Raw genomic sequence first — 22,024 nt, 5'->3', positions numbered from 1 at the left:
AAAGAAAACAAAAGCCGGTGTGGCGCTGTCGCGTTTGATCTCGCAGAATATTTCGCCTGGCCCCGTGGGTGTAAAGCGATCGGCCAATGGATATACCGTCTGAAACTTCCTTTCTTTGACGGTGGGATCGGTTGGAGAGGTAAACACGTGCACCAGAGGGTAGATGAGATCGGGGGCATACAAAGGTCAATGGAGATTGGAGACCAGAGCGTAAAAGTGTTTAGTTTTCATTCAGAGCACTGAATCGTACGTGTCTGCTCAACATGAAATGGTAAGGTGAAAGGTTTCGGGAGAGGCCGATTGGGAGTTCTGCGTGCAGCATGTTTTATTACTACACTGCGTTTTTTGTTATAACAATTGTTATGTTTTTTATACACTACTATATGCCCACCTGTTAGGACCTTCGAGATTTTATGGTCTTTGAAAACTGAAGACTAGTGGTTAGTTTTATACTAGACACGCAGCGCGGCACGAGGAGGATCATGGCCGATCGCCAGCTAACAACCAACCGAAAAATACTGCTACTCTACCAATGATCTCGTGGCAAGCAGGATCTATTGCATATGATGGGCAGGTAGGAGGATCATTCTGTTTTTTTTTTCCCACCCCGAAAGACAGAACAATCTCCTACGCACCATGACAGGTAGGAGAGGAGGAGTATCCGTCGTCGCGTCCGAGACAACACATCCTGTCCACAAACAAAACGCCACTGGAGTAAAAACTGCAAAATTGCTGGGGAAAAATTTGTGCCAGTGGACCTGTGGTGTGGAGGCAAGCTCTTCATGACCCTATCAGGTGTAGTGAGGTGAGTAAAAACTACAAAAATATGGCCAGAAGCATTGCCATAATAAACAGCATTTAGAAAAAGGCCCCAGTGAGGCAGGAGCTCACCGGGTGCATCGAGATCGGCAAGTACATTTGCGACGCACGCCGGCAGTCTGGCGCGAAGCTGCGTGAAGAAGGATATCATAAATTAGGGGGTGTTTGATACCACCTGCTAAAATTTAACACCTATTATATCGGATGTTTGGATACTAATTAGAAGTATTAAATATATGCTAATTACAAAACTAATTGCACAGATGGAGTCTAATTCGCGCCTAATTAGTCTATGATTTGACAATGTGATGCTACAGTAACCATTTGCTAACGATGGATTAATTAGGCTTAATAGATTCGTCTCACGAATTAGCTCAGGGTTCTGCAATTAGTTTTATAATTAGCTCATATTTAATCCTCCTAATTAGCATCCGAACATCTGATGTGACACTGCTAAAGTTTAGCACATAGTATCCAAACACCCCTAGTAGACGCTACTCCTAGGAGCAGCCGTTGTACTGCTAGGTTATCATGGCCACAGCTTAAAACAGGACACAAACAAACATTTGACTCATGAGTCGTGAGTGGCTGAGTCTCATGTCCCTGCCTTTTTCATCAGTTTGGCTAAAAGCCCAACAGAGATCAGTGCAACGCATTGGCATCTTTGTGCAGTGTATTTTTTTTAAAAAAAATGAGTGGAAAGCATAATAAATTTTTTCAGGTTGACAAAATTGTACTCGAGCAGGATCATTCTGATTCTCATTGTTTAGGGGGTCGCTTTCAGCAATGACTGCTGACAGAACAAACATCCCAGTACACCCGAATAATGATTGGGAAATCATGGTGCTCTAGCGTCACACATCTTCGCTCCGTCCGCTCTCCCCTTTATTTTAAAACTTTTTTCCTTTTCCCCATTTCGTGAGCCTCTACTGAACTCAAGTACCAGCACGCGACTCTGATGAACCACTCGTCGAGTGAAATGCGTTTGGCTGGAAATCTTGAAGAACCATAGTTCAGCATGCAGTTCCTATCTTCAAGCGGAGATCAATGTCAAGCAAAAAAAAGGTCAAACAAACATCGGAAGTGACAGAGTGACAAACATCGGAAGTATTCTGTTCCTGTGTCTGTCTGACGAGGAAATGATCGACGAGGTTTTCTGTGGGGCGAGATCAGGCGCGGAACTGGCTGATGAAACAGAGTAGGTGCTGCTATGAACCGAACTGCACAGTGGAAATCAAGATGCAGCTAAAAAAGTACTCTGGGCTGAAATCAATGCCGAAGATTACATGGCACCCAGAAAGTGATGGCAGATGAAGATTCTGCAGCTGCATCTCGCACTGACAGAGATCAGAGATTTGTGATTCTTCGCCTGCAGAATTGGCGCCTGGGCTTTGGCAAAAGAACCTGAGAACTAATCAGGCTTGATGGAAACTGGTAAGCAAACCCCCAATCAGTCAAGACTCAAGAGAGAGAACCCAACCAACACATATACTGTTAGGGTTTGGCATACATGATCAATTGCATAACTACCGACAGAATTAAGCAATTAACCCTAAATCTCTCTTAGCAACTCTGATGAGCCAGCCATTGCTCGATCAAGCTCTTCGGTTGGAAATCCATCTCCTCCTCCTGCTCTTCCCTTGTGCTTGTGCAACTCAGAATCCCCCTTTCTGCACCGATGAAGAGTCGAATCAATAGGTGCCTCGTCTCAAACCTCCCAAACAGATTCCGAGGAAATCAAAGATGGAGTTTTTTTGAGCATACCTCGTTAACCTTGTACCGGTCCCGGGTCATCTCCATCAGCGAACTCCCAGGGCAGAGCGACTGCGCCACAATAGAGAGAGGAAGCACGAACTGGACGGTCAGTAATCGAGGAACTAGGAAGAAGATTTGCGATCGCGGTTAAGAAATCAAGATCGGCATTGCTCCGTTCGCGTGCCGGAGTGTACGGACCTCGATTTGGCGCTGGACGCTCTTGGTCCGCCTCTTCGGGCGGCGCGGCGGCTTCCGGCCGGTGATCGCGATGAAGTCCGCCTCGATCTCCTGCTTTGTCAGCGCCACCGAGAAGCCGCGGCTATTCTGGCCGCCGGCGTCCGTGCTCCCGAGCTTCTTGGGCTGCCGCGCGTCCTCCGCTCTGTAATCCCGCCAGGTCGTCCGCTCCCGCAGGTTCCACTGCCTCCGGGGAGCTTCCTGTGCCTCCTCCGCGGCGGGCGCGTGCTGCCCCGCCGGGGCCCCTTTCGCCGGCGACGATCGGGGGCCGTTATTGTCGGCCTGCGCGGCGGCTGCGTCGGACTCGGACGCGACGGGGGCGCCAATGTCCCGGCAGAAGGCCATGGGCTTGCGGCACCCCCAGCCGGCGGGGAGGTCGAAGCCTCCGAGGAGGAGGGGGTCCCTGGCCCGCGACGAGGACGAGGACGACGCGGGCGGCGGCGGGGCCATGGCCGCAGCCGGTGAGGACTCCATTGGCGACAGCCGATGCGCGAGCGAGAGGGCGGAGGGGATTAAAGAGGCGGCAAATGCGTGTGTGCGCGCAGGGGAGAGAGCCCAGCAGCAACTGGGTTCGCCGATTGCATGTGCCTGGCTATATATGGCGCGCTTGGGTCTGGGGCTCCTCTCGATTTCTCGCTAAATTTCGCTCCGCCGATCGGATTAGGGGAGAGAGGGGAGCCGCGCGAGAGAGAGGAGAAGAAGGCTTGCGGGGAGCGCAAGGCTGCGACGAGGCGAAAGCAGGCGCGGTTTCCTCTTGTTGTTGGGTTTGAGGGGCTTTGGGCTCGAGCCGAGTCGAGTGCGGTTCGCTTGCAGGACATCTTCTGTTTCTGTTCGCCGGTTTGGGCCCCACGGGCTTCTGCATTCTGCCGGATCGGTCGCGACCTGCGATGGCGACCGCGTGACGTTGCGCTCCTCTAGCCGTGGAGAGTGTCGGATTCCGATCCGGTGGCTGCTGGGGTAGACGATGGGGGCGAAGGGGCCCGACAGGGTTAAGGCGGCGGTTTTTTGTTCGCCGTGGTTTGCCTTCGTGAATGCGTCCCCGTTAAGTTCCTCTCTGAGAAAGGAAAGGAGGAGAAAAGGGATGTGCAGTATGTCGCGAGTATTTCATTAAATCGTGGTTTAGAAGTTAATTCACTCTTGTCGCTACCTCTTTAGGATATACTCGGTGATGGTTTATCGTCTTATCTTAGTGCATGGTTAGATGTTTTGTTATAGTAACGCTTCGAAAAAGAAGGCGTAAAGACTCCGGATGATCGAGATACGTTTACATAGACAATGTCACGCCAAATAAAATCATGTGCTCATGGTTCTACATTTGTCGTAACTTAAGCTGGCATTAACTTTAACCCGAGCATTTAGCTTTTGTTGCTTGTTTTTCGCGAAACAATCATAAAAGCAAAAAAACCGAACGAGCTAGCCACATCAAGCATGCTAGCCCATCGTACTATTTATCACACAAAGTATTTTAGTAACCTTCCTTGTATTTTTTTTGAGATACTGCCTTAAAAAGACTCACACTTTAGTTTTCTCTTATAACATGTCAACTACATTATCCTCATTCATTTGTGCATCATCTATTGATGATTTTATTGTAGACGTTAATTCAACTAGAAACAAGTATTGTCGTAACAATATTGATATTGTTGTACCAATACTAATCAACCTAACAATCCCTTGTGACATGCTACGAATCTGGAACTACATTTCAATCGAGAAGGCTCAAAGAAAGAAATGGAAGAGGAGTTAAAAACTTGCATGAGATGGGGCTATTTTTGTTAAATCGAGGCCTGTGATTTTTAATTTGTGCTTGTCGCTACTTCTACTCATCTACTTGGTGACGATTTTCATCTTATCTTATGTTGAGTGAACTAATACGTCATGCCATGGTAACTCTTTCACAACGAAGGTGTAAAGGTTCGAAACATCAAGATGCATTTTATATAGACATTGCCACATCAAGATGAAGTTGCGCATCATTTATTTTGAATTCGTCGCAACTTAGGTTGGTGTTAATTTTAGCCTGAACATCTAACTTTTGTAGCTCATCTTTTTATCAGCAAAGTCGTAAAAGCAAATAAACTTACTAGGATATTTCTCAAACACACACCTCCACGACAGCCGATCATACAATATACAAATACAAAGTATTTCACTTAAGTTTCTTATTTTTTAATAAAAATATCACCTTTTAAATGATCATGGCATTTTCATCATGCATCAGCAATATTGGCATTATTCTTTGTGCATCATCTGTTGTTGGTATTATCTTACGGGCCAATTCAACTGGCCAATTCAACTGACTATAAATATTGGTGCAATGATATAAATGTCAAGGTAAACCATCTCTTGTTATAACCCACTGCTTGAAGCATTATATTAGACCAACTTAAAAGCTACGTCTATTATCAGAATTGCATCAGATGCATAAGAATAAGCAAGGGCTTAACAATACCAATGTCGTGATACTAGTACGAATGAACCCAACACTTCCTTATGCCATGCTATTAATCTGGAGCTACATCGAAACTGATAAGGCTCTGTTTGGAAAATGAAAGGAATGGGAAAGAACTAAAAAACTTACATGAGATACGAGTAAATCGAGTCTGAAATTTTAATTTGTACTTATTGCTACTTCTACGAATATACTTGGTGACGATTTTCATCTTATATTAATACATGTGTTTAGTGAACTATCAAGTTGTACCATGGTAATGCTTCCACAACAAAGATGTAAAGATTCGAAAGATTGAGATGGATGTATACATTGCCACATCGAGATGAAATCATGTGCCATTTGCTTTGAATTTGTCGTAACTTAAGGCGGCTTTAACTTTTAACCCGGATATCTAACTTTAGTAGCTTATCTTTGTTGGCAAAGTTATAAAAGCAAAATTGAACGTGCTAGCAAAAAGGGTATTTCTAAAACATATACGGTGCACGACATCCAGTCACAGTATTTATGAATACAAAGTATTTCACTAAAGGTTTTTTATCCTTTAATGAAAACATTGCCTTGAGAAATGCTCGTAGCATGTATCAGCAATATTGCCATTATTTTTCGTGCATCATCCGTTGCTGGTATTATCAAAACTGACGTAACAGTCTAAATGCCGTGGTATCAATACTGATGAATCGAACAACCTCTCGTTACATTCAATTAAAAGTTTTACCACACTAACTTAGAAGCTATGGTTATCCATGGAATTATATTGCCACATAATAATAAGGTGAGAGCATGTATAACATTAAAGTTTATCAGGAAGATATGCAAATCGAGCAACGGAAGGATCCATCGCCGAACCACCCGATATCGGGCTCTGGCCCTGAAGGCTGAAGCACGGCGGCTGCCCCAAGGGCGGTTTAACCCAACCGCGCCCCGCGCCGGCGCGCCTGGCCAAACGGAGCGCGCGCCAACCCAGTAACCCCAATCCACGGCGTGTCACGCTCCCGAGCGCGTACCGGCCCTGCTGCGCACGCTCCCGCCGCACCGCACCGCACCGGCCGTGCTCCCCGTCGCCGATTCCTGGCAGGCGACGCGGTCACGCAGCCGCGCCACTAGAAAATCGCGGGACGGAGCACCAGAAAGCCGCCCCAACGCCGCGCCGCTTAACCATCCGCCCGCTCGCCTCCATCCATCCATCCATCAGCCATCAGGCCAAGATTCACGCGTGGCGCCGAGCCGGGGGAGCTCCCTCTCCGTGCCTTTGCCTTTTTGAAAACCTCACCCCCTTCCCTTGCGTCCCCCTCGCGTCTTTCGCCTGCACCCACCTCTCGCCTCCTTCTCATGGTCCTCATGGCCGGCGCCTCCGACTCCGACCACCACCACCCCACGGCCAAGACCGCGCCAGCGCCCCCGGCTCCGGCGTCCCCGTCTCCATCGCCGTCTCCCGCCGCGCGCACCCGCCTCCACGGCTTCTCCTTCCCGACGCTCAGCTGGGGCACGCACCGCCTCCTCCGCTGCTCCAAGGACGGTGCCTCCGCGTCGGCGTCCGCCTCCCCGCCGCTGCACCCGCAGACGCCATCGCCGGAGAAGGAGAAGCCCCAGGGCCGGCAGGGCTCCCCCGGCGCGGCCACGGGCGCGCCGCAGCCGCCGCGGCCGTGGAACCTCCGCACCCGCCGCTCCGCCACCGTCGCGCCGCTCGCGTCGAGATCGGACGGCGCGGGGAAGGCGGCGGCGGAGCAGCCGCTCGCGTCGCCGCCGGCCGTCGCGAGGAAGAGGGGCTTCTCCGCCGCGCTGACCAAGGAGGAGATCGCCGAGGACTTCGCCGCCATCCGCGGCACGCGCGCGCCGCGCCGGCCCAAGAAGCGCCCGCGCGCCGTGCAGCGCCAGCTCGACGTAAGGATTGCAGCCCTCGCCCTCTGGGACGTTCTGTCTGATGCGCGATTTTGGGTCTCGGGTGCTCAATTCTGTTTGGTTTTGCTTCTAATTGCAGATGCTGTACCCGGGATTATCTCTCGCCGACGTGAATCTGGACTCGTACAAGGTCGAGGAGGTAAGAAATCGTTGTTTCACTGGTGTTTTGGCTACTCCTTCCCCCCCCAAAGTTGGTTCTTTTCTTCATGCGCCTTTTCCTCGTGCAGAGGTGATTGGAGCCGTGGTGGAGCTGCAAAATAGGAGGATCTTTTCAGATGTTTCCAGCTTTCGCTTTCTTCATGCGATGGCTAACATCTGCATCCCATAATTATTCTAGTTCTTGTTGATTAGAAGATGGAATGATAGATTTCCAGTGCTGATTCTGTACATGGGAGTCCTGTTTCATGATCAATCTTGGGCCTGCTGGGCGATGCTTGTGCTTTGTGATGTTGAGCTCGGGGGTATGGTTCTGGTAGAATTGGGTTATCCTTAGGTGATGGGAACTTGTCATGCTATGTACATGGTTCTAATCTATGAAATCCTTTTTTTTTCACTCGTTCAAATTTCTTGAGATAGGCTGTTGATTAAATGACATTTAAATTTTCTGTGGAATTTTTCTGGATGATTGCTTTCTGAATTTTGTGATGAAAGACGTGTCAATTGCTTGCAGGCAACAGAAGAGACATCTTTGTTTTATTCTCAGAGTATGTGTATTAGTATATAAAATTCAGCATTGCTCCTGAAAGATATGGTACAGTACTTAGTGGTACATATGTAGAATGATATGTCAAAATTCTACTTAATCTACCAAAGTTCAAAGATATGCATCTTGTATTTACTTGTGTAATGTGCACAAATGTCTTGTTTTCAGTCGTCCATCTATGTTGTGTGTCTTGTATCACCTATGCTTCACTTGTTTTGCTGCAAACTTTGACATATAATAAAGTTGTTGAGTTTCATTCTTGCTCATAATGCCAATAATTTAACCATTTGCTGAGTTGCTCTGTATATTCATTTTCTTTTGATCTATTTTGCTTTATGGTGAAGATACCATGTTCAGTAGCCATTTATGAAGCTGTTATGGCTTTTAAACAGATGACTGGGAAGTCCCAGCAATGCATAAGAAATCAGTCTTTATTTGCCAAATGCTTTTAATTCATAATTGAATTTTTGCCCACCCTTTTACTTGAGCACATTTCAAGTACATTTTAGCAAAGACAAAAAAGGCCGTTTAATTTTAGTATTATTCCTTGAGCTATTCACGATCTTGTTGTTCAGTTTTTTGAATAATTGGCCGGCCTGATGACACTGTCCTTGGTCAGGCTTTTTGTTGGTCCCGGGACTATGGATATGCCTAGCAATTCAAACTTGATCTTCGGGTAACATCATCTGTGCATTTTGCTCGTTGCATTGTTAAATCAGTAATTTTACTTCACATAATTGATCTAGTTGACAGTGCTTCATGTTGCTGAAAGTTTGGTTGTGTGGTTTACTGATGTAGTGCTGGCAGGTGAAACTGCACCCATGTGGCCATGTCCTCTCCCTGGAGCAGTGCCAATTTGCAGAATTCAGGTTCAAAAATTCAAATTGTCTTTCCACTGCATTTTCTGTGCATATCAAGATACAGAAGTTCATGATTGAGTTTGAAAGTTGTTTTTCAGGTCAAAGTTATCATATTCTTTTTGTTAATCTTCTTCAGTGGCCCATGCATATTGACAATGCTTTGTTTAATCATTGCAGCCCACCAACATGACTTGTCCAGATTTGTGTTGTCTGACTCACTGCACCTGATAACTATCTGCATATATATCCACTCGACATGTTTAAAGTATCTATGTACTCTGATTCATTCGTAGCTTCACAACCCCGGGAAAGTGACGTTGTCAAGGAACTTTTCGTCTTCCTGTCATGCCTGAAGCAAGCAAGAACACTGCGGGGGCGTCGCAATTGCACCGGAGTGGTTTGTTCAGACGTAAGCTATGTTGATGATAGATAGTAATGTGATAATAGTACAAGGCTGTAGTCAGCCATTGGAGTTTCAGTCGAAAAGCTACAGGTGGGGTTATCTTTGTTTAAGACTGTCGTCTCCCTCAGTCCTACATGGAATGCCATACTGTACCCTTACGTGTGCTTGAGAACAAGATCCCCACATCGTTGGGTGGATTACTAATTTATCTTTATCATATGTTGAATGTCTTCCAACTGATCGTGACATGGGGAAAGGGGCGCCTTGTGCCGTGGTTTCAGATAATTCAGCTTCAGAAGAGCTGGTCATTGTGCTTTTAGCCTAGCGTTTCTCAGGCCCAGCAGTTTTGCTGGTCGTGCCATTAGGAGGAGTAGAGGAGAGCTGGACAAACTGCAGCCGGTGTTTGGAGACGTGTTTCTGGGCCGCACCGCCCTGATTGATCGACCCTTAAACCCTTTTTTCCTGGACAACTGTGCTATCTTGCTACGATCTCACCCCGGTGCCGCCACGCCTAGCAAATTTCAAATCCCGAGTGTTCGGTCCCATATCGGCATTTTAAATGCGGCGGTCTGATGCCGGCGGTACTCGTCCGGTACGTTTCACTCCTCTTTGCCTCTCCCGTCGTTGAGCAGAGCAACGTCAAGGTCTCACAGGACGAGGAAACCGCAGCTACAGAGTGCCTTGATGATATATTGAGAAGAAATTGGATTCCCTCGCTGCGAGGATCCAACTTTGACGATCAAAAAAGTTGATGTGATATTCCAACATGTGTTCCTGAATCCTGACTCCACCTCAGCTACTTTCCTTCCAATGCTAACTAAAGTGATTCTGTAGATAATATCATCTGTGGAGCAAACCTCATACGTGTAATGTTCTATTTTCTCAAGAAAATCCGATTGACAACATCCAATGGCAACGCATAAGCAGGATCCATAGGCTTCACCCCAGGGTACTCTATCAATGGAAGCCTGCTTGCAAGAGTGGCTAACTGGTTACGCACAGAGTTTACAATTGTAACTCATTCACGTGCCATATACAAGACCCTTGCATATGCTCGAAATACCACAGTATGGAAAGAAAATAAACAACTGCAACTCCAAAGTATGTGTGATAGATATCTACTGTATTATCTGGTCTATCTGAAAGGCCACCATTCTCTTTGTCCTGGCTCCTGACAATCAACACAAATGAGAAGATTTGGAACTGATGAGTCAGGGGACATATGTTTATCCAAATAGCAGCGGTGAATCATAAACAATTAGCTTACAGTTTAGTATGAATTTTGTAAGCTTTTCCTTGTCAATCCAATGCAATCTATCAATCATTATCAAACTTGATAACACCCACCAGGAGTAACAAACCTTGAGAATTTTTAACAGTTCAATTAAATCCATAGTGGCAAGGTATAGTGAGAAATGCAAAACATGCACCACTTAATGATAAACAAAGTAAACCTCACATCAGCTAATTTCTCAGGTCGCCCATTAAGTTCGATGTCTTTACACTGGCGCTCACAAAGCCACCATCCAAGAAGATCTCTATCAATGTGATGCAGAGACCTGGTAATTGCAAGAGCTCCCATACAACAAAATACTGCATGTAAATGTACGTGTTCAGGTTACCTGAAACTTTTAGAAGCGATAGCTTGCAGAAAATACATGTGTTTGGAAATAATCACATCCAGTAAAGCTATTTTCAGGCAATAGCAGCTAAGAATAGGGTGATACTACAGCAGGTCAACTAAAATGACACCAATAAGGCAATAACCAGAGGAAGTTGTAATGCTACAATAGAAGAAGCTAGATTATATGTATAGTTCATTTGAAGATAGTGTACTGCGTTACATAGCCAGTTCTCCCATTCTTCTTCTTTGATAAAGCATCCTTTAGAAACACATACTTTGCCCACTTATGAATTATGATAAATTACAGGTGTACTTAACAAACACAAATAACACAAAAGCAGGGTTTCCAGTAAAAGTGAAAGTAAGACTGTAAGACATACTTTGCCCAGCATGAGACTCCCCTCCTGGCATAGCTCCAAACCCACCATCCAAGTTCTTACAGCTAACAACGAAATCTACAGCCTTTGCATATCAATTTTATGCATGTAGTAGTGATAAAGGTACATAGGGCAATATACGAGAACCTACAGAAATAGAAAAGTTAGTTTGCATTACTAGCTCCCAAGGATTGTTAAGTTGGAAACACGAAAGTGGGAACTCAAAACGATCATTTGAAGGTTTTTTTTTACCAAGTGTCTGTCCACTTCACCCCAGAATCCCAGATATCACCAGAAAATTATCCATCCTCATCTTACAGTCCAGCGACAGCTAACATGATGTAGCTAATGAAAAGGAACTGGATTTCAAGTTCAGTCAGCTTAACAAACTAGGGTTGCAGGATTCACTTTTCTCAAGGCATTGGTAATCTCAACTCTAAAAACATACTCAAACAGCGTGGACCCAATTCAAGATCTGGAAAAGGATACAGTCAGCAACATACATCCCAAGGAGAGCACGCATACAAATCAATTACCTATTTCTTCACAATCCAATCAGCGGGGCGGAGTACCAGATTCGGGGTGGTAGCAGGACATGATCCAGTCGACGACCTTGGCGGCGTCGACGGCGTGGAGCTTGGGGAGGAGACCGGTAACGATGTAGCGGACGTGCTAGTCCGCGGCGAGCTCCGCCATGGCCGCCTCGCTCGGCTCGTGCTCCCGCTTCGTCTTCCCCTGAACTCTGGAGTCTGAACTGAACCCACGACGGCTGCAGAAGTTCCTATCCAATCCTGATGGCTACATGCAAATATTAGGGTCCTTTTTGCAAAACATTGGATTTCAACTATTAATCGCAATCCAAATAAGGGGGTTATTTGAAAATAGTAGGGGGTGTTTCGCAAATAATCGGATCGTGACTATTAATCGCGATCCAACCTAGGGGTCTATGTGAAAATAAGGGGTTCTTTTTGTAAATATTCGGATCTGATTATTAATCGCGATCCAAATCAGAGGGGGGCGTTCTGCAAATATTCCGCCGGCGAGATGGCGCCCGGTGAGCTCGCCGGCGACCTCGGCTAGCACCACAGCAGCGGTGGCGTAGGAATTGGCGGAGCGGAGTGTTAAGCTGGTGTCTACAACTACCTGCGCTTCTTCCGGTTCTTCACGCGCACCCCGCCATGCACGCCAGGCTCTCTGAAGAATCGTTCAGTTAGTTAGATAGGAACTGTCCTGTACTTGTATATAATTTGTACATCGGTGATCAATACAGTGTGCTGTTCATCCGAGTCTGTTTCTACATGGTATCATTTCTACATGGTATCAGAGACCGACGGATCCACCCTCTCCGATCCGTTCGCCACAGCTTCCGCCCCATGGCTCCATCGCCTGCCAACTCTTCTGCTTCCTCTACCTCCTCCGACGATTTCTCTGATGCAGCCCCTCCTCAACCAGCTCTGGCCGCCGTCCTTCAGACGGTGAACGTCCGCTCCCACGTCCCCATTCTGCTTGACTTTGATGCGGCCAACTACAGTCAATGGCGCTGCTTCTTCGATTCTGTTCTCGGCAAGTTTGGCCTTGACGATCATGTGTGCTCTTCGACGCCGCTCGCCCAGCGCACCGCTGAGTGGCGCCAAATCGACAGCTGCCTCGCCAATTGGATCTACACCACCATTGCCAAGAACATCTTCGATCTCGTCCATAAGCCTTGCATCACGGCGTTCTCGCTGTGGTCTGACGTCGAGGGCCACTTCCGTGACAACGAGCTTGAGCGCGCTGTTCTTCTGGAGGCCGAATTCCGCAGCGTCCAGCAAGGCGACCTGTGTGTCCACGACTACTGCACCAAGCTCAAGCGCCTCGTTGACCAGCTTCGCGATGTCGGCCATCCTGTTTCAGAACCAAGTCAGGTTCTCAACCTCCTCCGTGGACTCAGCCCCAAGTACCGTCATGTGAAGCCGGTAATCAAATCCAAGTCCCCACCCCACACCTTCCGCAGTGCGATGTCGTACCTACTCCTGGAGGAGGCCAGCGACTCCCACGACGCCAAGGCGGATGCCGCGCAGGCTTACCTCGCTTGCCACGGTGGCCCCGCTACTGGTGGCTCCTCCACTGGAAGCTCCGGTGGATCCGGCGATTCCGGATCCGGCTCGCGCTCTCGCACGCCCCTCGCACCTGCCACGCCAACATGCTGAAGCGCGTTCTCCGGTATCTCAAGGGCACCAATGGTTTCGGTCTTCACCTGCTCGCCACAGCTGCGCCGTCGTTGCTTGCCTACACCGATGCCGATTGGGCTGGCTGCCCGGACACTCGCCGGTCCATGTTGGGATTTTGCATCTTCCTCGGCGATTCCCTGGTGTCTTGGTCCTCCAAGAGGCAAAACACAGTCTCCCGGTCCAGCGCGGAGGCTGAGTATCGCGGCATTGCCAACACCGTCGCGGAATGTTCCTGGCTGCGGCACTTGCTTGGTGAGCTACACCATGGCGTCCAGAAGGCTACGGTTGTGTACTGCGACAACGTGTCGTCCGTATACATGTCTCGGAATCCAGTTCATCACCGACGCACAAAACACATCGAGCTCGACATACATTTTGTTCGGGAGAAAGTTGCCCTTGGTGAGCTTCACGTTCTTCATGTGCCAAGCGACAGACAGTTTGCCGATATCTTCACGAAGGGGCTTCCGTCTGCGCTACACGAAGATTTTCGAGTCGTCTCTGCGTCGGCTAACCCAACGCTAAGACTGAGGGGGGTGTTAAGCTGGTGTCTACAACTACCTGCGCTTCTTCCGGTTCTTCACGCGCACCCCGCCATGCACGCCAGGCTCCTTGAAGAATCGTCGTTCAGTTAGTTAGATAGGAACTGTCTTGTACTTGTATATAATTTGTACATTGATGATCAATACAGTGTGCTGTTCATCCTAGTCTGTTTCTACACGGAGGAGCGCGCGGATCAGGCGTCCCCAACGTCGATCACCTCTCCCGCCCAGGATACGCATCGTCGGCGGCGGCGCCGTTAAGGCCGACGAGACCCTCGCTTGGTGGGAAAGTGTCAGGGCTCAAGAGGAGAGACAGAGAGGCTTGACTGACGCAGGACCGGCTGGCCGTCGTGCACCGCGCGCCGCTGCCGCCAGGCAGCAGTAGCACTGTAGCAGCATGACGCCCATGAGGCGTCGTCCACGGAGCTGGTCCATTTCTGGGAGCCGCGTCACGTGTTGGGCGAGCGGGCCAGAGCCCAGAGGTCGGTGTCAGTCAGAAAGAAATCTTTCTTCTGAATGATGTAACCCTCTTTCTTGCAAGATGATCAATTTGTTCTAAAATCACTCAAATGTATATTTTAGGACAATGGGTGCAGATTGCACACCTGTTATATGATACCCAGCAACATGCTGCCTTATTCATTTGGTGTGCTTCAGTTATGTGATGAAATGATAGATCGAAGAGAAGTTTCAGTCAACATCATCAAGCATGGCTAGAGGCATCAGGATGCAGAGATGAAGACCAAAAGAAACTCTTCAGCTACAACAATATCTTTGCATGAAAGTGCCGGCTTGTTCATGGAGGAATATGACTCGGCTGCTTCCTTTAAAAAGATCAAAACCTAAGTGGGTTGCTACCAACTCTCAAGCTCATATTATACAACGGTTGGGAATTGAACAGTTCTGTATCAGGTTATCATCATTGAACCGATTCAAAAAAATGGTTCAGAATTGTCGATGGCTCAACTGAGCTAGTAACACAGGTCACACAGAATTACAGAAACCAGACTGGATAGCCTAACAACTCAGCAGAGGCAAGAGATGCATCTCCGTATATGAATCAACTAGACCAACACCATGCAGCTTAAAATAGCCTTCCATATCACCTTCAAAATACCGACATACTCAACTTTACCTCCAGTTCACAAAGAGCTACACCCGGCGTTGTTTGGGGCGCCGGCATCCATTATGTGGAAGTTGGGTGACATCGTGGATGTACATGATAGGAGATTGATCTCTTACTCTTTCGCCTCGGAAACCTTCTCTCCAGCCCAAGATCACCTTCTTCTTGAAAAAAGAAACTCCTTTCACTTTCATGACAACAGACCTTAAACCCATCTTTCTAGCAGATCGCCCAACATGTTCCGCAGTTGCTTCAGCAGCATACCGAGAGAGACGAGATTGCCCTTTCCTGTCCTCCAAACAACCAGCGGAAGCCCCGGTCTTTTTATTCCCACTAACGTCCGTCACAGTCACAAATGTCTTATTTCTCTTCAGTAAGACATGGACAAAATCTCTCTTCTTCCTCTGTGAATATTGTTCATGTTCCTTAAAGACAAGGGAAGCGGCAAAAGGACGGCGCTCCCCGAGGTTGGAAGGTCTCTCGCCACCAGCTGTCCTGAACATTTATGTCAAGTCAGAATGAGGCGGAATGAGCAAATCAGCAGGACATGGAAATTGGAATAGACAAATATATGTGTTCGTTGAAATATCATTTGCCTACTTACATTCTTGCACCATTATCCATATTATTGAAGTTCACCTGTATCTTAGCACGGAAATCTCGACGCACAAAATTGGTTCTGTTAAAATTCTCATGTGGCTTCAAATATGCGGCAACAGACCCAGAAGATGGGAAAGACTGTACAAACAAAATTGATTCTGTTAAAATTCAGATAAGTGGTGATTGACACAATGTGATCTCGGTAATCTATGGTTTACAAGGCACAACATCAATACTGCCACATGGAGAGTGAAAAATGAGGTAAGAGCATCTGAGTTAAACAAAGTCTCTGACAGCACTTCCCATGTGGTTAAAACTAGCAACACAGACACATACAAAAAGATAACATTTTTCATTTTTTACATAAAGAAAATCTATTTTTAAATTATGAACTCATGTGAGAATATGTAGCATGCTTGCTGATATTATAATCTAAATTTAAGGCTCCAATCTAGTTTCTAGCTACTTCATTCATGGTGCAAACACCGGTGTATTTGTCAGCATTTGTGTAGGTTTGGAGATGAGAAACCTACACCTATATGCAATATTATGAAAGGGATTGAATATTTATCAATACCATAACTGACAGCTGTACGCCTGTACCATCAGGAAAATTGGCCACATTGGCATCAAATCTACATGCTCTAGTGAATAGACTAGAATCAAATTGTTTTTCATAAAAAAGGATTCCGAAGAAAAATGACCAACCCATAAAAATGTCTAAGATTAACAAACTTTACTTTAAAATTGTGGAATTACAAGAGTAAAGCAGTGTACTCCCACTAGTAGGATATTATTAATACTTTGGACATACTCCAAAAATGCACTTAACATCTAGCCTTGCTCAGTCCGCAATAAACTGGTGCGAGTTATAAAATGATAGGGGCATCCTTTTTTATTTAGCTGTATCAATTTCATGAGATCAGACAGATCAGAAGTATATATGTACATAAAAAGGGAATTGGAAATCATTCATACAAAAAAAAGGAGAGTTGCTTGGGAAGAATGTGCAGCAGGGCAGGTTGATTTCTGCAAGGAAGATTGGCACTACAGGAACTATGGTGACTCGGAATATGAACAGCGCTACTGAACCCCCATTCCTGAGTGAAAGAAAAAGGGGCACCTAAAGGAGCCGCCTCTCTTTCATCGCAAAAGCGGAAATTTGAACCGTGCCAGGGGCTTGATTCGTGATCTGATCTCCAGATCATTAACCTAACAGATCGAGGATGAAATGGATCAAGAGTATTGGGATGAGATAGAGATACCATGTTGGATCCGAATCCATTGGAGGTGAAGAAGCGCGGGAGGAGCTGGACGTGGAGAAGACTTCGCGAGGAATATTCATCCGAGGCTTGCCGAAGGCGGAAAGCCCGCTCCAAGAGATGCAGCACGCGGTGGCGCCGCCGTCGCAAGAGAACGGCGGAAGCCGAGGCGGGCGGATAGGAACAGCATGACCATCGTCGTCGATCTCTCTCGAGTCTTTCCTCTCCTATAAGAACCCTCCTGACCGTTATACCTTTTCTATAAGGTTCGTTCTTTTTTTTTGAATTAATAAGGTCGGTTCATGGGCTTTGGAGCCTTGGAGGAGCTATTGACAGCCCAATAGGACTACTCTATTTTTTTTAGGGAAATTTTTTAGATGCAATTAAGTGTCCGCTGGCATGCAACACAGTACTTCCAGAACTGACTACTGAGCACGTTTATGCCCTGCGAACGGACACATGGTAATGTCAAGGACCAACTCAACTACTCAAGTCGCACAACAGAGCCAAGAGACATAAATACACAGTACAACCGAGCTAACCAGCAACAAACAGCAGAAGACTGACGAAAATCCGACAACATAGAAGAACAGCTGGATCAGAGGGAGGAACAAAGACATGGCACTGCAGTTTTGCAGGTTCTGCTATTAGGATTTATAGGAATACGGATTCGGTCCAAGCTTTAATGTGCTTGCTCGTGTAAATCAGCGTGCCATGGTATAAACTATAACCTGACAACTGATTCGCAGATTCAGTAGTCAACGCTCGATCATCATGGAGTGAGCGTCACCCCCAAAGCCTGAGCGGGCCATTCCAACATCTTAACTCAAACAAATTCAGTAGTTGAGATTTCTGTTAAGCGAGCATTCAAACAAATTCAAGGAAATGCAGTACTTTAGATAACTTGGCTCAATAAGTGGATAGCGCAGATAATACAACAGTGTAGATAGCACTAGACCACTAGTCATTGATAAAAGGCAACCCGAGGGCCAACTCAAGCCACCCAGTGCCAATAGACACAACGCATGCCCACGTTAAGTTAACAAGACGAAGACAACGTAGCTTCAAAAGAGCTTCTGAATCCCTTTCTATGCTTCAAGTTCATCCACGCCATTTTGTTTCCAGATCACTAAGAGTTACACCTAGAATTATACTCCAACCGGTAATTGAAAGGGACTTCCAATAGTTCAATTCTTTCTCTCCATCGGATATCTGGGACCTTTATGTCAGCCAGGGGCGTCAGAATGCAGAATCAGCATATCATGGTAAAAGACAAGTGAGAAACATCCCTGCACATAGAACTGTACAATTTGTTGTACTTACGTTTGCGAACTATTGTTTGAGTTGTGATTCTTCTGTCTCGCAGCACGGTATTCTTCAGACGCTTGTTTCGCTGCCTTCAACTTCTCCGTGACACGGTCCCTATGTGCCGGGTCACAGGTGTTGACAGCCTGAACGAGTGATTCGATCAGCTCTATCCTCTTTTCTCAAGACGCATTTTGTATTGCATCTCCAGATCTGAAGCAACTTCGGACCGAGAAGGCAAATTCTGGAAAAACAACAACCAATTCTTTTAAAAATTTACATCATCGAGTAAAAATATACCATCGCCCGCCAAGAGTTGTGTTGGCCTAGTTTGTAGGTTCCGCTACCCATGAATTGTTATGCGGCCATGACATCAGATTTATATGTTTCGGTAACCATGAATAGACTGGTTGAATCAGTTAACATGTTTTTCAGGGCGTATGCGAATAAAGAGTAAATTGCACCCACCATATAACAACTTGCCAGGTGGGTGTAAATTGATCCAACAACTTATAAAATGCTCAATTTAGTATAATAACTTCACAAGTGGGTGCATGGTGACCCAACAACTTGTAAAATACTCAATTTAGTGCAATAACTTGTCAAATCGGTGCACATACAGTCCAAGCGTTACAATGACAACGTATTAAATTAGATGGACACGTGAATTTTATTTAGTCAATAATTCTTAATTTTTTCAATAAAAGTTATTGATCAGGTACAATAGCTGTGTAGACTACTTATTTTTTTCATCAGCTAAAATTGTATAATATTTAGAACTACGTTATTGGCATTAACGAAAGACTAAAGTCCATAATAGAGACATTGTGACTTCAGATTTTGCGTGCGCTTCTACGCATGTATTGAACAATTGTATACAAGCATGTTTTCTATGTTCTTTTAGCTCATTTTCCCTTTCTAAATAAGTACTCGAGGTTTTAAAAAATATTTATGCCAAACTCTTAAAAGGTATTGTTAGTATGTATTAACATATTGATTTTTTTTTGCGGTTGAACAATGCATATAATCAAATATGTAAAAAATAGCGAGGGCGAACTTATCAATTATTGAATATGGAATTAAATGTTCATAATAAAAATTAAATCAGTATAAAAATAATTAATATATATATGTAGTATTAATTTCTTAAATACTGAAGGTTCTAATCTTGGCCAAATACATTGCCATTGCAATGTGAATATCAATAGTCAAACAATGCTCAATAATTTATTCCAACATGAATATATACATTCCAATCTGATATTAGCAAATATATTACTCGTTATAACATTTGGATTGCGGATGCATCAATTTATCAAGTTATTACACTAAATTGAACATTTTACAAGTTGTTGGACCAATCTGCATCCACATTTCAAGTTGTTGTACTGGATTAGGCATTTTACAAGTTGTTGGAGTAATATCCACCAACTATAAAAAGAAGAATAAATAAGGTCATTAAAATTAACATTTTAAATACGAGATTAATTACAAAGAGTTGTTAATCATTGTACTGGCGCAGGGAGCTGAAGCACGAAAGGGGATTTCTTTCTTATCCAGGAAATAAATTCGTATTGTAAATAAAAGGTATTGATAAAGACGACCAAGGTCTTCTCATTGTAAATACTATCAAGGACTGATTAATCACCCTGTAAATAACCGTGGTGGGCACAATACATACTCCTTAGGTGGCAGGTTACTGCAACTAGCTGTTAGTAAGGCCCAGGGTTCTTATTTAGCGCCAGATGAGAGACGCTACTTCAATGTGGTAATCAAATCGAGATCGAGGCCGGAACACTGAGAGATGCAACCGAGAGAACTGGGATATGGGACACAGAGAGATCGGTGGCGCGTGAGGGCTCGACCTGTGCCCCGGATGCATCGGAGCTCATGAAGAGGCGCGGGAGGAGATGGCCATGGAGAAGCCTCTAGCCTCCGCGACGAAGGTAGCGATCGGCGAAGGGCATGGAACATGGCAATCGTTTCCCTTCTCCCTACGATCCCTTGCTTTATTTTCGTTTTACCTGTCCGAAGGATCTATGCTTTTTATGCATGCATTGTAAGTTTGTAACTTGGGCCGGGACACCCGCGTTAGGGTCTGCGGTGGGGCGCGCGGGCTCGTTACGCTGGAGGCGGCCGGGGGCTGATCGATGATCCTTTGCAGCAGGCTTCCGGGAAAAGCTGACGGAAAAGAACAATCTCTCGAGTCGACTCTTCATTGGACCAGCAGTGCCTCAGATGGCAACCCTTTTCTTCCACCGGCTGACCTGTGGTAGCCACTGCACGGCATGCACTCCACATTCCACAACACAAAATTGTGCCCATGCACGCAAAGGGCTTCAGCAAGCTTAAGGTCTGGTCCACTGCATGCATCGTACGTAGGTCCCTAAAATTGAACCGAGGGGGTGTTTGGGAAACACCCCCTAAATTTTAGTACCTGTCACATCGAATGTTTGGATACTAATTAGGAGTATTAAATATAGTCTAATTATAAAACTAATTACACAAATGTCTAATTCGCGAGACAAATCTATTAAGCCTAATTAGTCCATCATTTGACAATATGGTGCTACAGTAGCCAGTTGCTAATGATGGATTAATTAGGCTTAATAGATTCGTCTTGCGAATTAGTATAGGGGTTCTGCAGTTAGTTTTATAATTAGCTCACGTTTAATCCTCGTAATTAGTGTTCGAATTTCTGATAAGATCCTCCTAAATTTTAGTACCTCGTATCCAAACACCTTCGAATAATGCTGCAATGCGGTGCCCTGCCCGCGCCCGGCCCCTTCTCGAGCTGCCACAACGCATGGGCATCTGCCCCCACGCGTGTGCTGGCGTGCGTCCTTGCTCCAGCAGCTTCTCTGCTCCGGTCAAGCCTGCGTGCGCCGCCCGTCCCTTGGTCCAACTCCAACCTCTGCTTGCTGCTCCGCTGAGCATGGTCCTCCCTCCGTCCTCGACACAGCACAAAGCCCAACGGTCTGTCGTCTGTCTGTGTGCGCTGGTGAGCCGGCCTGTACTCTGTACTCTGTACCTGTACCACCCTCCTCAGGTTACTTTGATTATTCCGTAGCTGAAAGAGAGGGGAGCTCTCGCCTCATCGCCTGCCTGCCCTGCCCTTGTGTTCCCGGCTACTGCACGTCTGCAAGTGTAATAGGACGGAGTGAATAGTAGTATGCCGAGCATTTCTGTGCACTTGCACACCAGACCAGCGCTGCTGTAGCGCCAGCGCAAGGTGACTTTTGTTGTGTGCAGTCGTGTTGAGAACTTGGGTGCAATCATCACCCTGTGAGTAATTGTGTTCTCGCGCATCAAGAACGCTCTGCCACAAATCGCTGTGCCTGAAGAGGACGCTTCAGTGGCAGCAGTAGAACAAGCTCTCCGTGGTACCACCGGGAAGTGTTTGGTAACAAATGCTAAATTTTAGTCGTGTCATATTAAATATTCGGGTGCTAATTAGAAAGATTAAATATAAATTAATTATAAAACTAATTGTAGAACCCTTAGGCTAATTCGCAAGATGAATCTATTAAGGCTGATTAATCCATCATTAGCAAATGGTTACTGTAGCATCACATTGTTAAATTATGAACTAATTAGGCTTTAATAGATTCATCTCGCGAATTAGACTCCATTTGTGCAATTAAGTTTATAATTAGCCTATATTTAATACTCTTAATTAGTATATAGATGCTAAACTTTACCACGTGGATCAAACAGACTTTAGTCTGCAGCAATGTTGGGCGAACCTCACTGCGGTCCTCGTCCCGCTTCACCTTTCGCCCTGAATCAGGTAATGGACAGTCTGCTGCCACAGCAACTGAGGATGGCCACACAATCCGCTATGTGCATTATGCCG

The 22,024-nt window shown here is 46.1% G+C and overlaps 4 protein-coding genes and 1 long non-coding RNA gene across 12 annotated transcripts; 2 read left to right on the top strand and 3 right to left on the bottom strand.

Annotated features, from left to right (window-relative positions):
- Window positions 1–2,290: 2,290 nt before the first annotated feature.
- On the bottom strand, window positions 2,291–3,573 carry LOC101777546. Its single transcript, XM_004961256.3, has 3 exons — window positions 2,773–3,573; window positions 2,584–2,643; window positions 2,291–2,489 (listed from the first exon to the last, which is right to left on the bottom strand). Exons 1-3 carry the CDS (start codon window positions 3,280–3,282, stop codon window positions 2,475–2,477), a joined length of 585 nt encoding a protein of 194 aa, XP_004961313.1. The 5' UTR covers window positions 3,283–3,573; the 3' UTR covers window positions 2,291–2,474.
- A 2,850-nt stretch (window positions 3,574–6,423) lies between these two features.
- Window positions 6,424–9,347, top strand: LOC101776575 (formin-like protein 18). 7 transcript variants are annotated; one of them, XR_002676705.1, is made up of 5 exons: window positions 6,424–7,144; window positions 7,242–7,301; window positions 7,390–8,541; window positions 8,673–8,734; window positions 8,903–9,347. XR_002676705.1 is itself a non-coding variant. In XM_004961255.2 (3 exons), the coding sequence occupies exons 1-3, from the start codon at window positions 6,593–6,595 to the stop codon at window positions 7,393–7,395; spliced, it is 618 nt and encodes a 205-aa protein (XP_004961312.1). In that variant the 5' UTR covers window positions 6,424–6,592; the 3' UTR covers window positions 7,396–9,347. The 7 variants fall into 7 exon arrangements, 1 of the variants encoding a protein (XP_004961312.1); XR_002676704.1 differs by having other exon boundaries at window positions 8,664–8,734; XR_002676701.1 differs by having other exon boundaries at window positions 8,673–9,347.
- A 623-nt stretch (window positions 9,348–9,970) lies between these two features.
- On the bottom strand, window positions 9,971–11,899 carry LOC101773483. 2 transcript variants are annotated; one of them, XR_001163591.2, is made up of 5 exons: window positions 11,382–11,899; window positions 11,133–11,276; window positions 10,588–10,721; window positions 10,396–10,489; window positions 9,971–10,299 (listed from the first exon to the last, which is right to left on the bottom strand). It is a non-coding gene; the product is annotated as an uncharacterized LOC101773483 (long non-coding RNA). The 2 variants fall into 2 exon arrangements; XR_001163590.2 differs by having other exon boundaries at window positions 11,133–11,899.
- Window positions 11,900–12,502: 603 nt separating this feature from the next.
- LOC105913953 lies at window positions 12,503–13,318 on the top strand. Its single transcript, XM_012844472.1, has one exon. It carries the CDS (start codon window positions 12,503–12,505, stop codon window positions 13,316–13,318), a length of 816 nt encoding a protein of 271 aa, XP_012699926.1.
- Window positions 13,319–14,801: 1,483 nt separating this feature from the next.
- LOC101773077 (probable ribosomal protein S11, mitochondrial) lies at window positions 14,802–17,059 on the bottom strand. Its single transcript, XM_012844471.2, is given in 4 exon segments — window positions 14,802–15,496; window positions 15,606–15,739; window positions 16,867–16,968; window positions 16,970–17,059. Coding segments are annotated over 4 exon segments (792 nt in total). The 3' UTR covers window positions 14,802–15,030.
- Window positions 17,060–22,024: the final 4,965 nt, after the last annotated feature.

The sequence above is a fragment of the Setaria italica genome, chromosome III (genome assembly GCF_000263155.2).
Source record: "Setaria italica strain Yugu1 chromosome III, Setaria_italica_v2.0, whole genome shotgun sequence".
NCBI classification, from domain to species: Eukaryota; Viridiplantae; Streptophyta; class Magnoliopsida; order Poales; family Poaceae; genus Setaria; species Setaria italica.
This window is presented reverse-complemented; position numbering and strand designations above follow the sequence as displayed.

Excerpts from the sequence above, each read along its gene's own strand:
- LOC101777546 (XM_004961256.3), bottom strand. The coding sequence starts at position 3,282 with ATGGAGTCCTCACCGGCTGCGGCCATGGCCCCGCCGCCGCCCGCGTCG. Across the intron at positions 2,644-2,772 it reads GCGTCCAGCGCCAAATCGAG|TCGCTCTGCCCTGGGAGTTC; the intron begins GTCCGTACACTC and ends ATTGTGGCGCAG.
- LOC101776575 (XM_004961255.2), top strand. The coding sequence starts at position 6,593 with ATGGTCCTCATGGCCGGCGCCTCCGACTCCGACCACCACCACCCCACG. Across the intron at positions 7,145-7,241 it reads CCGTGCAGCGCCAGCTCGAC|ATGCTGTACCCGGGATTATC; the intron begins GTAAGGATTGCA and ends TTCTAATTGCAG.
- LOC105913953 (XM_012844472.1), top strand. The coding sequence starts at position 12,503 with ATGGCTCCATCGCCTGCCAACTCTTCTGCTTCCTCTACCTCCTCCGAC.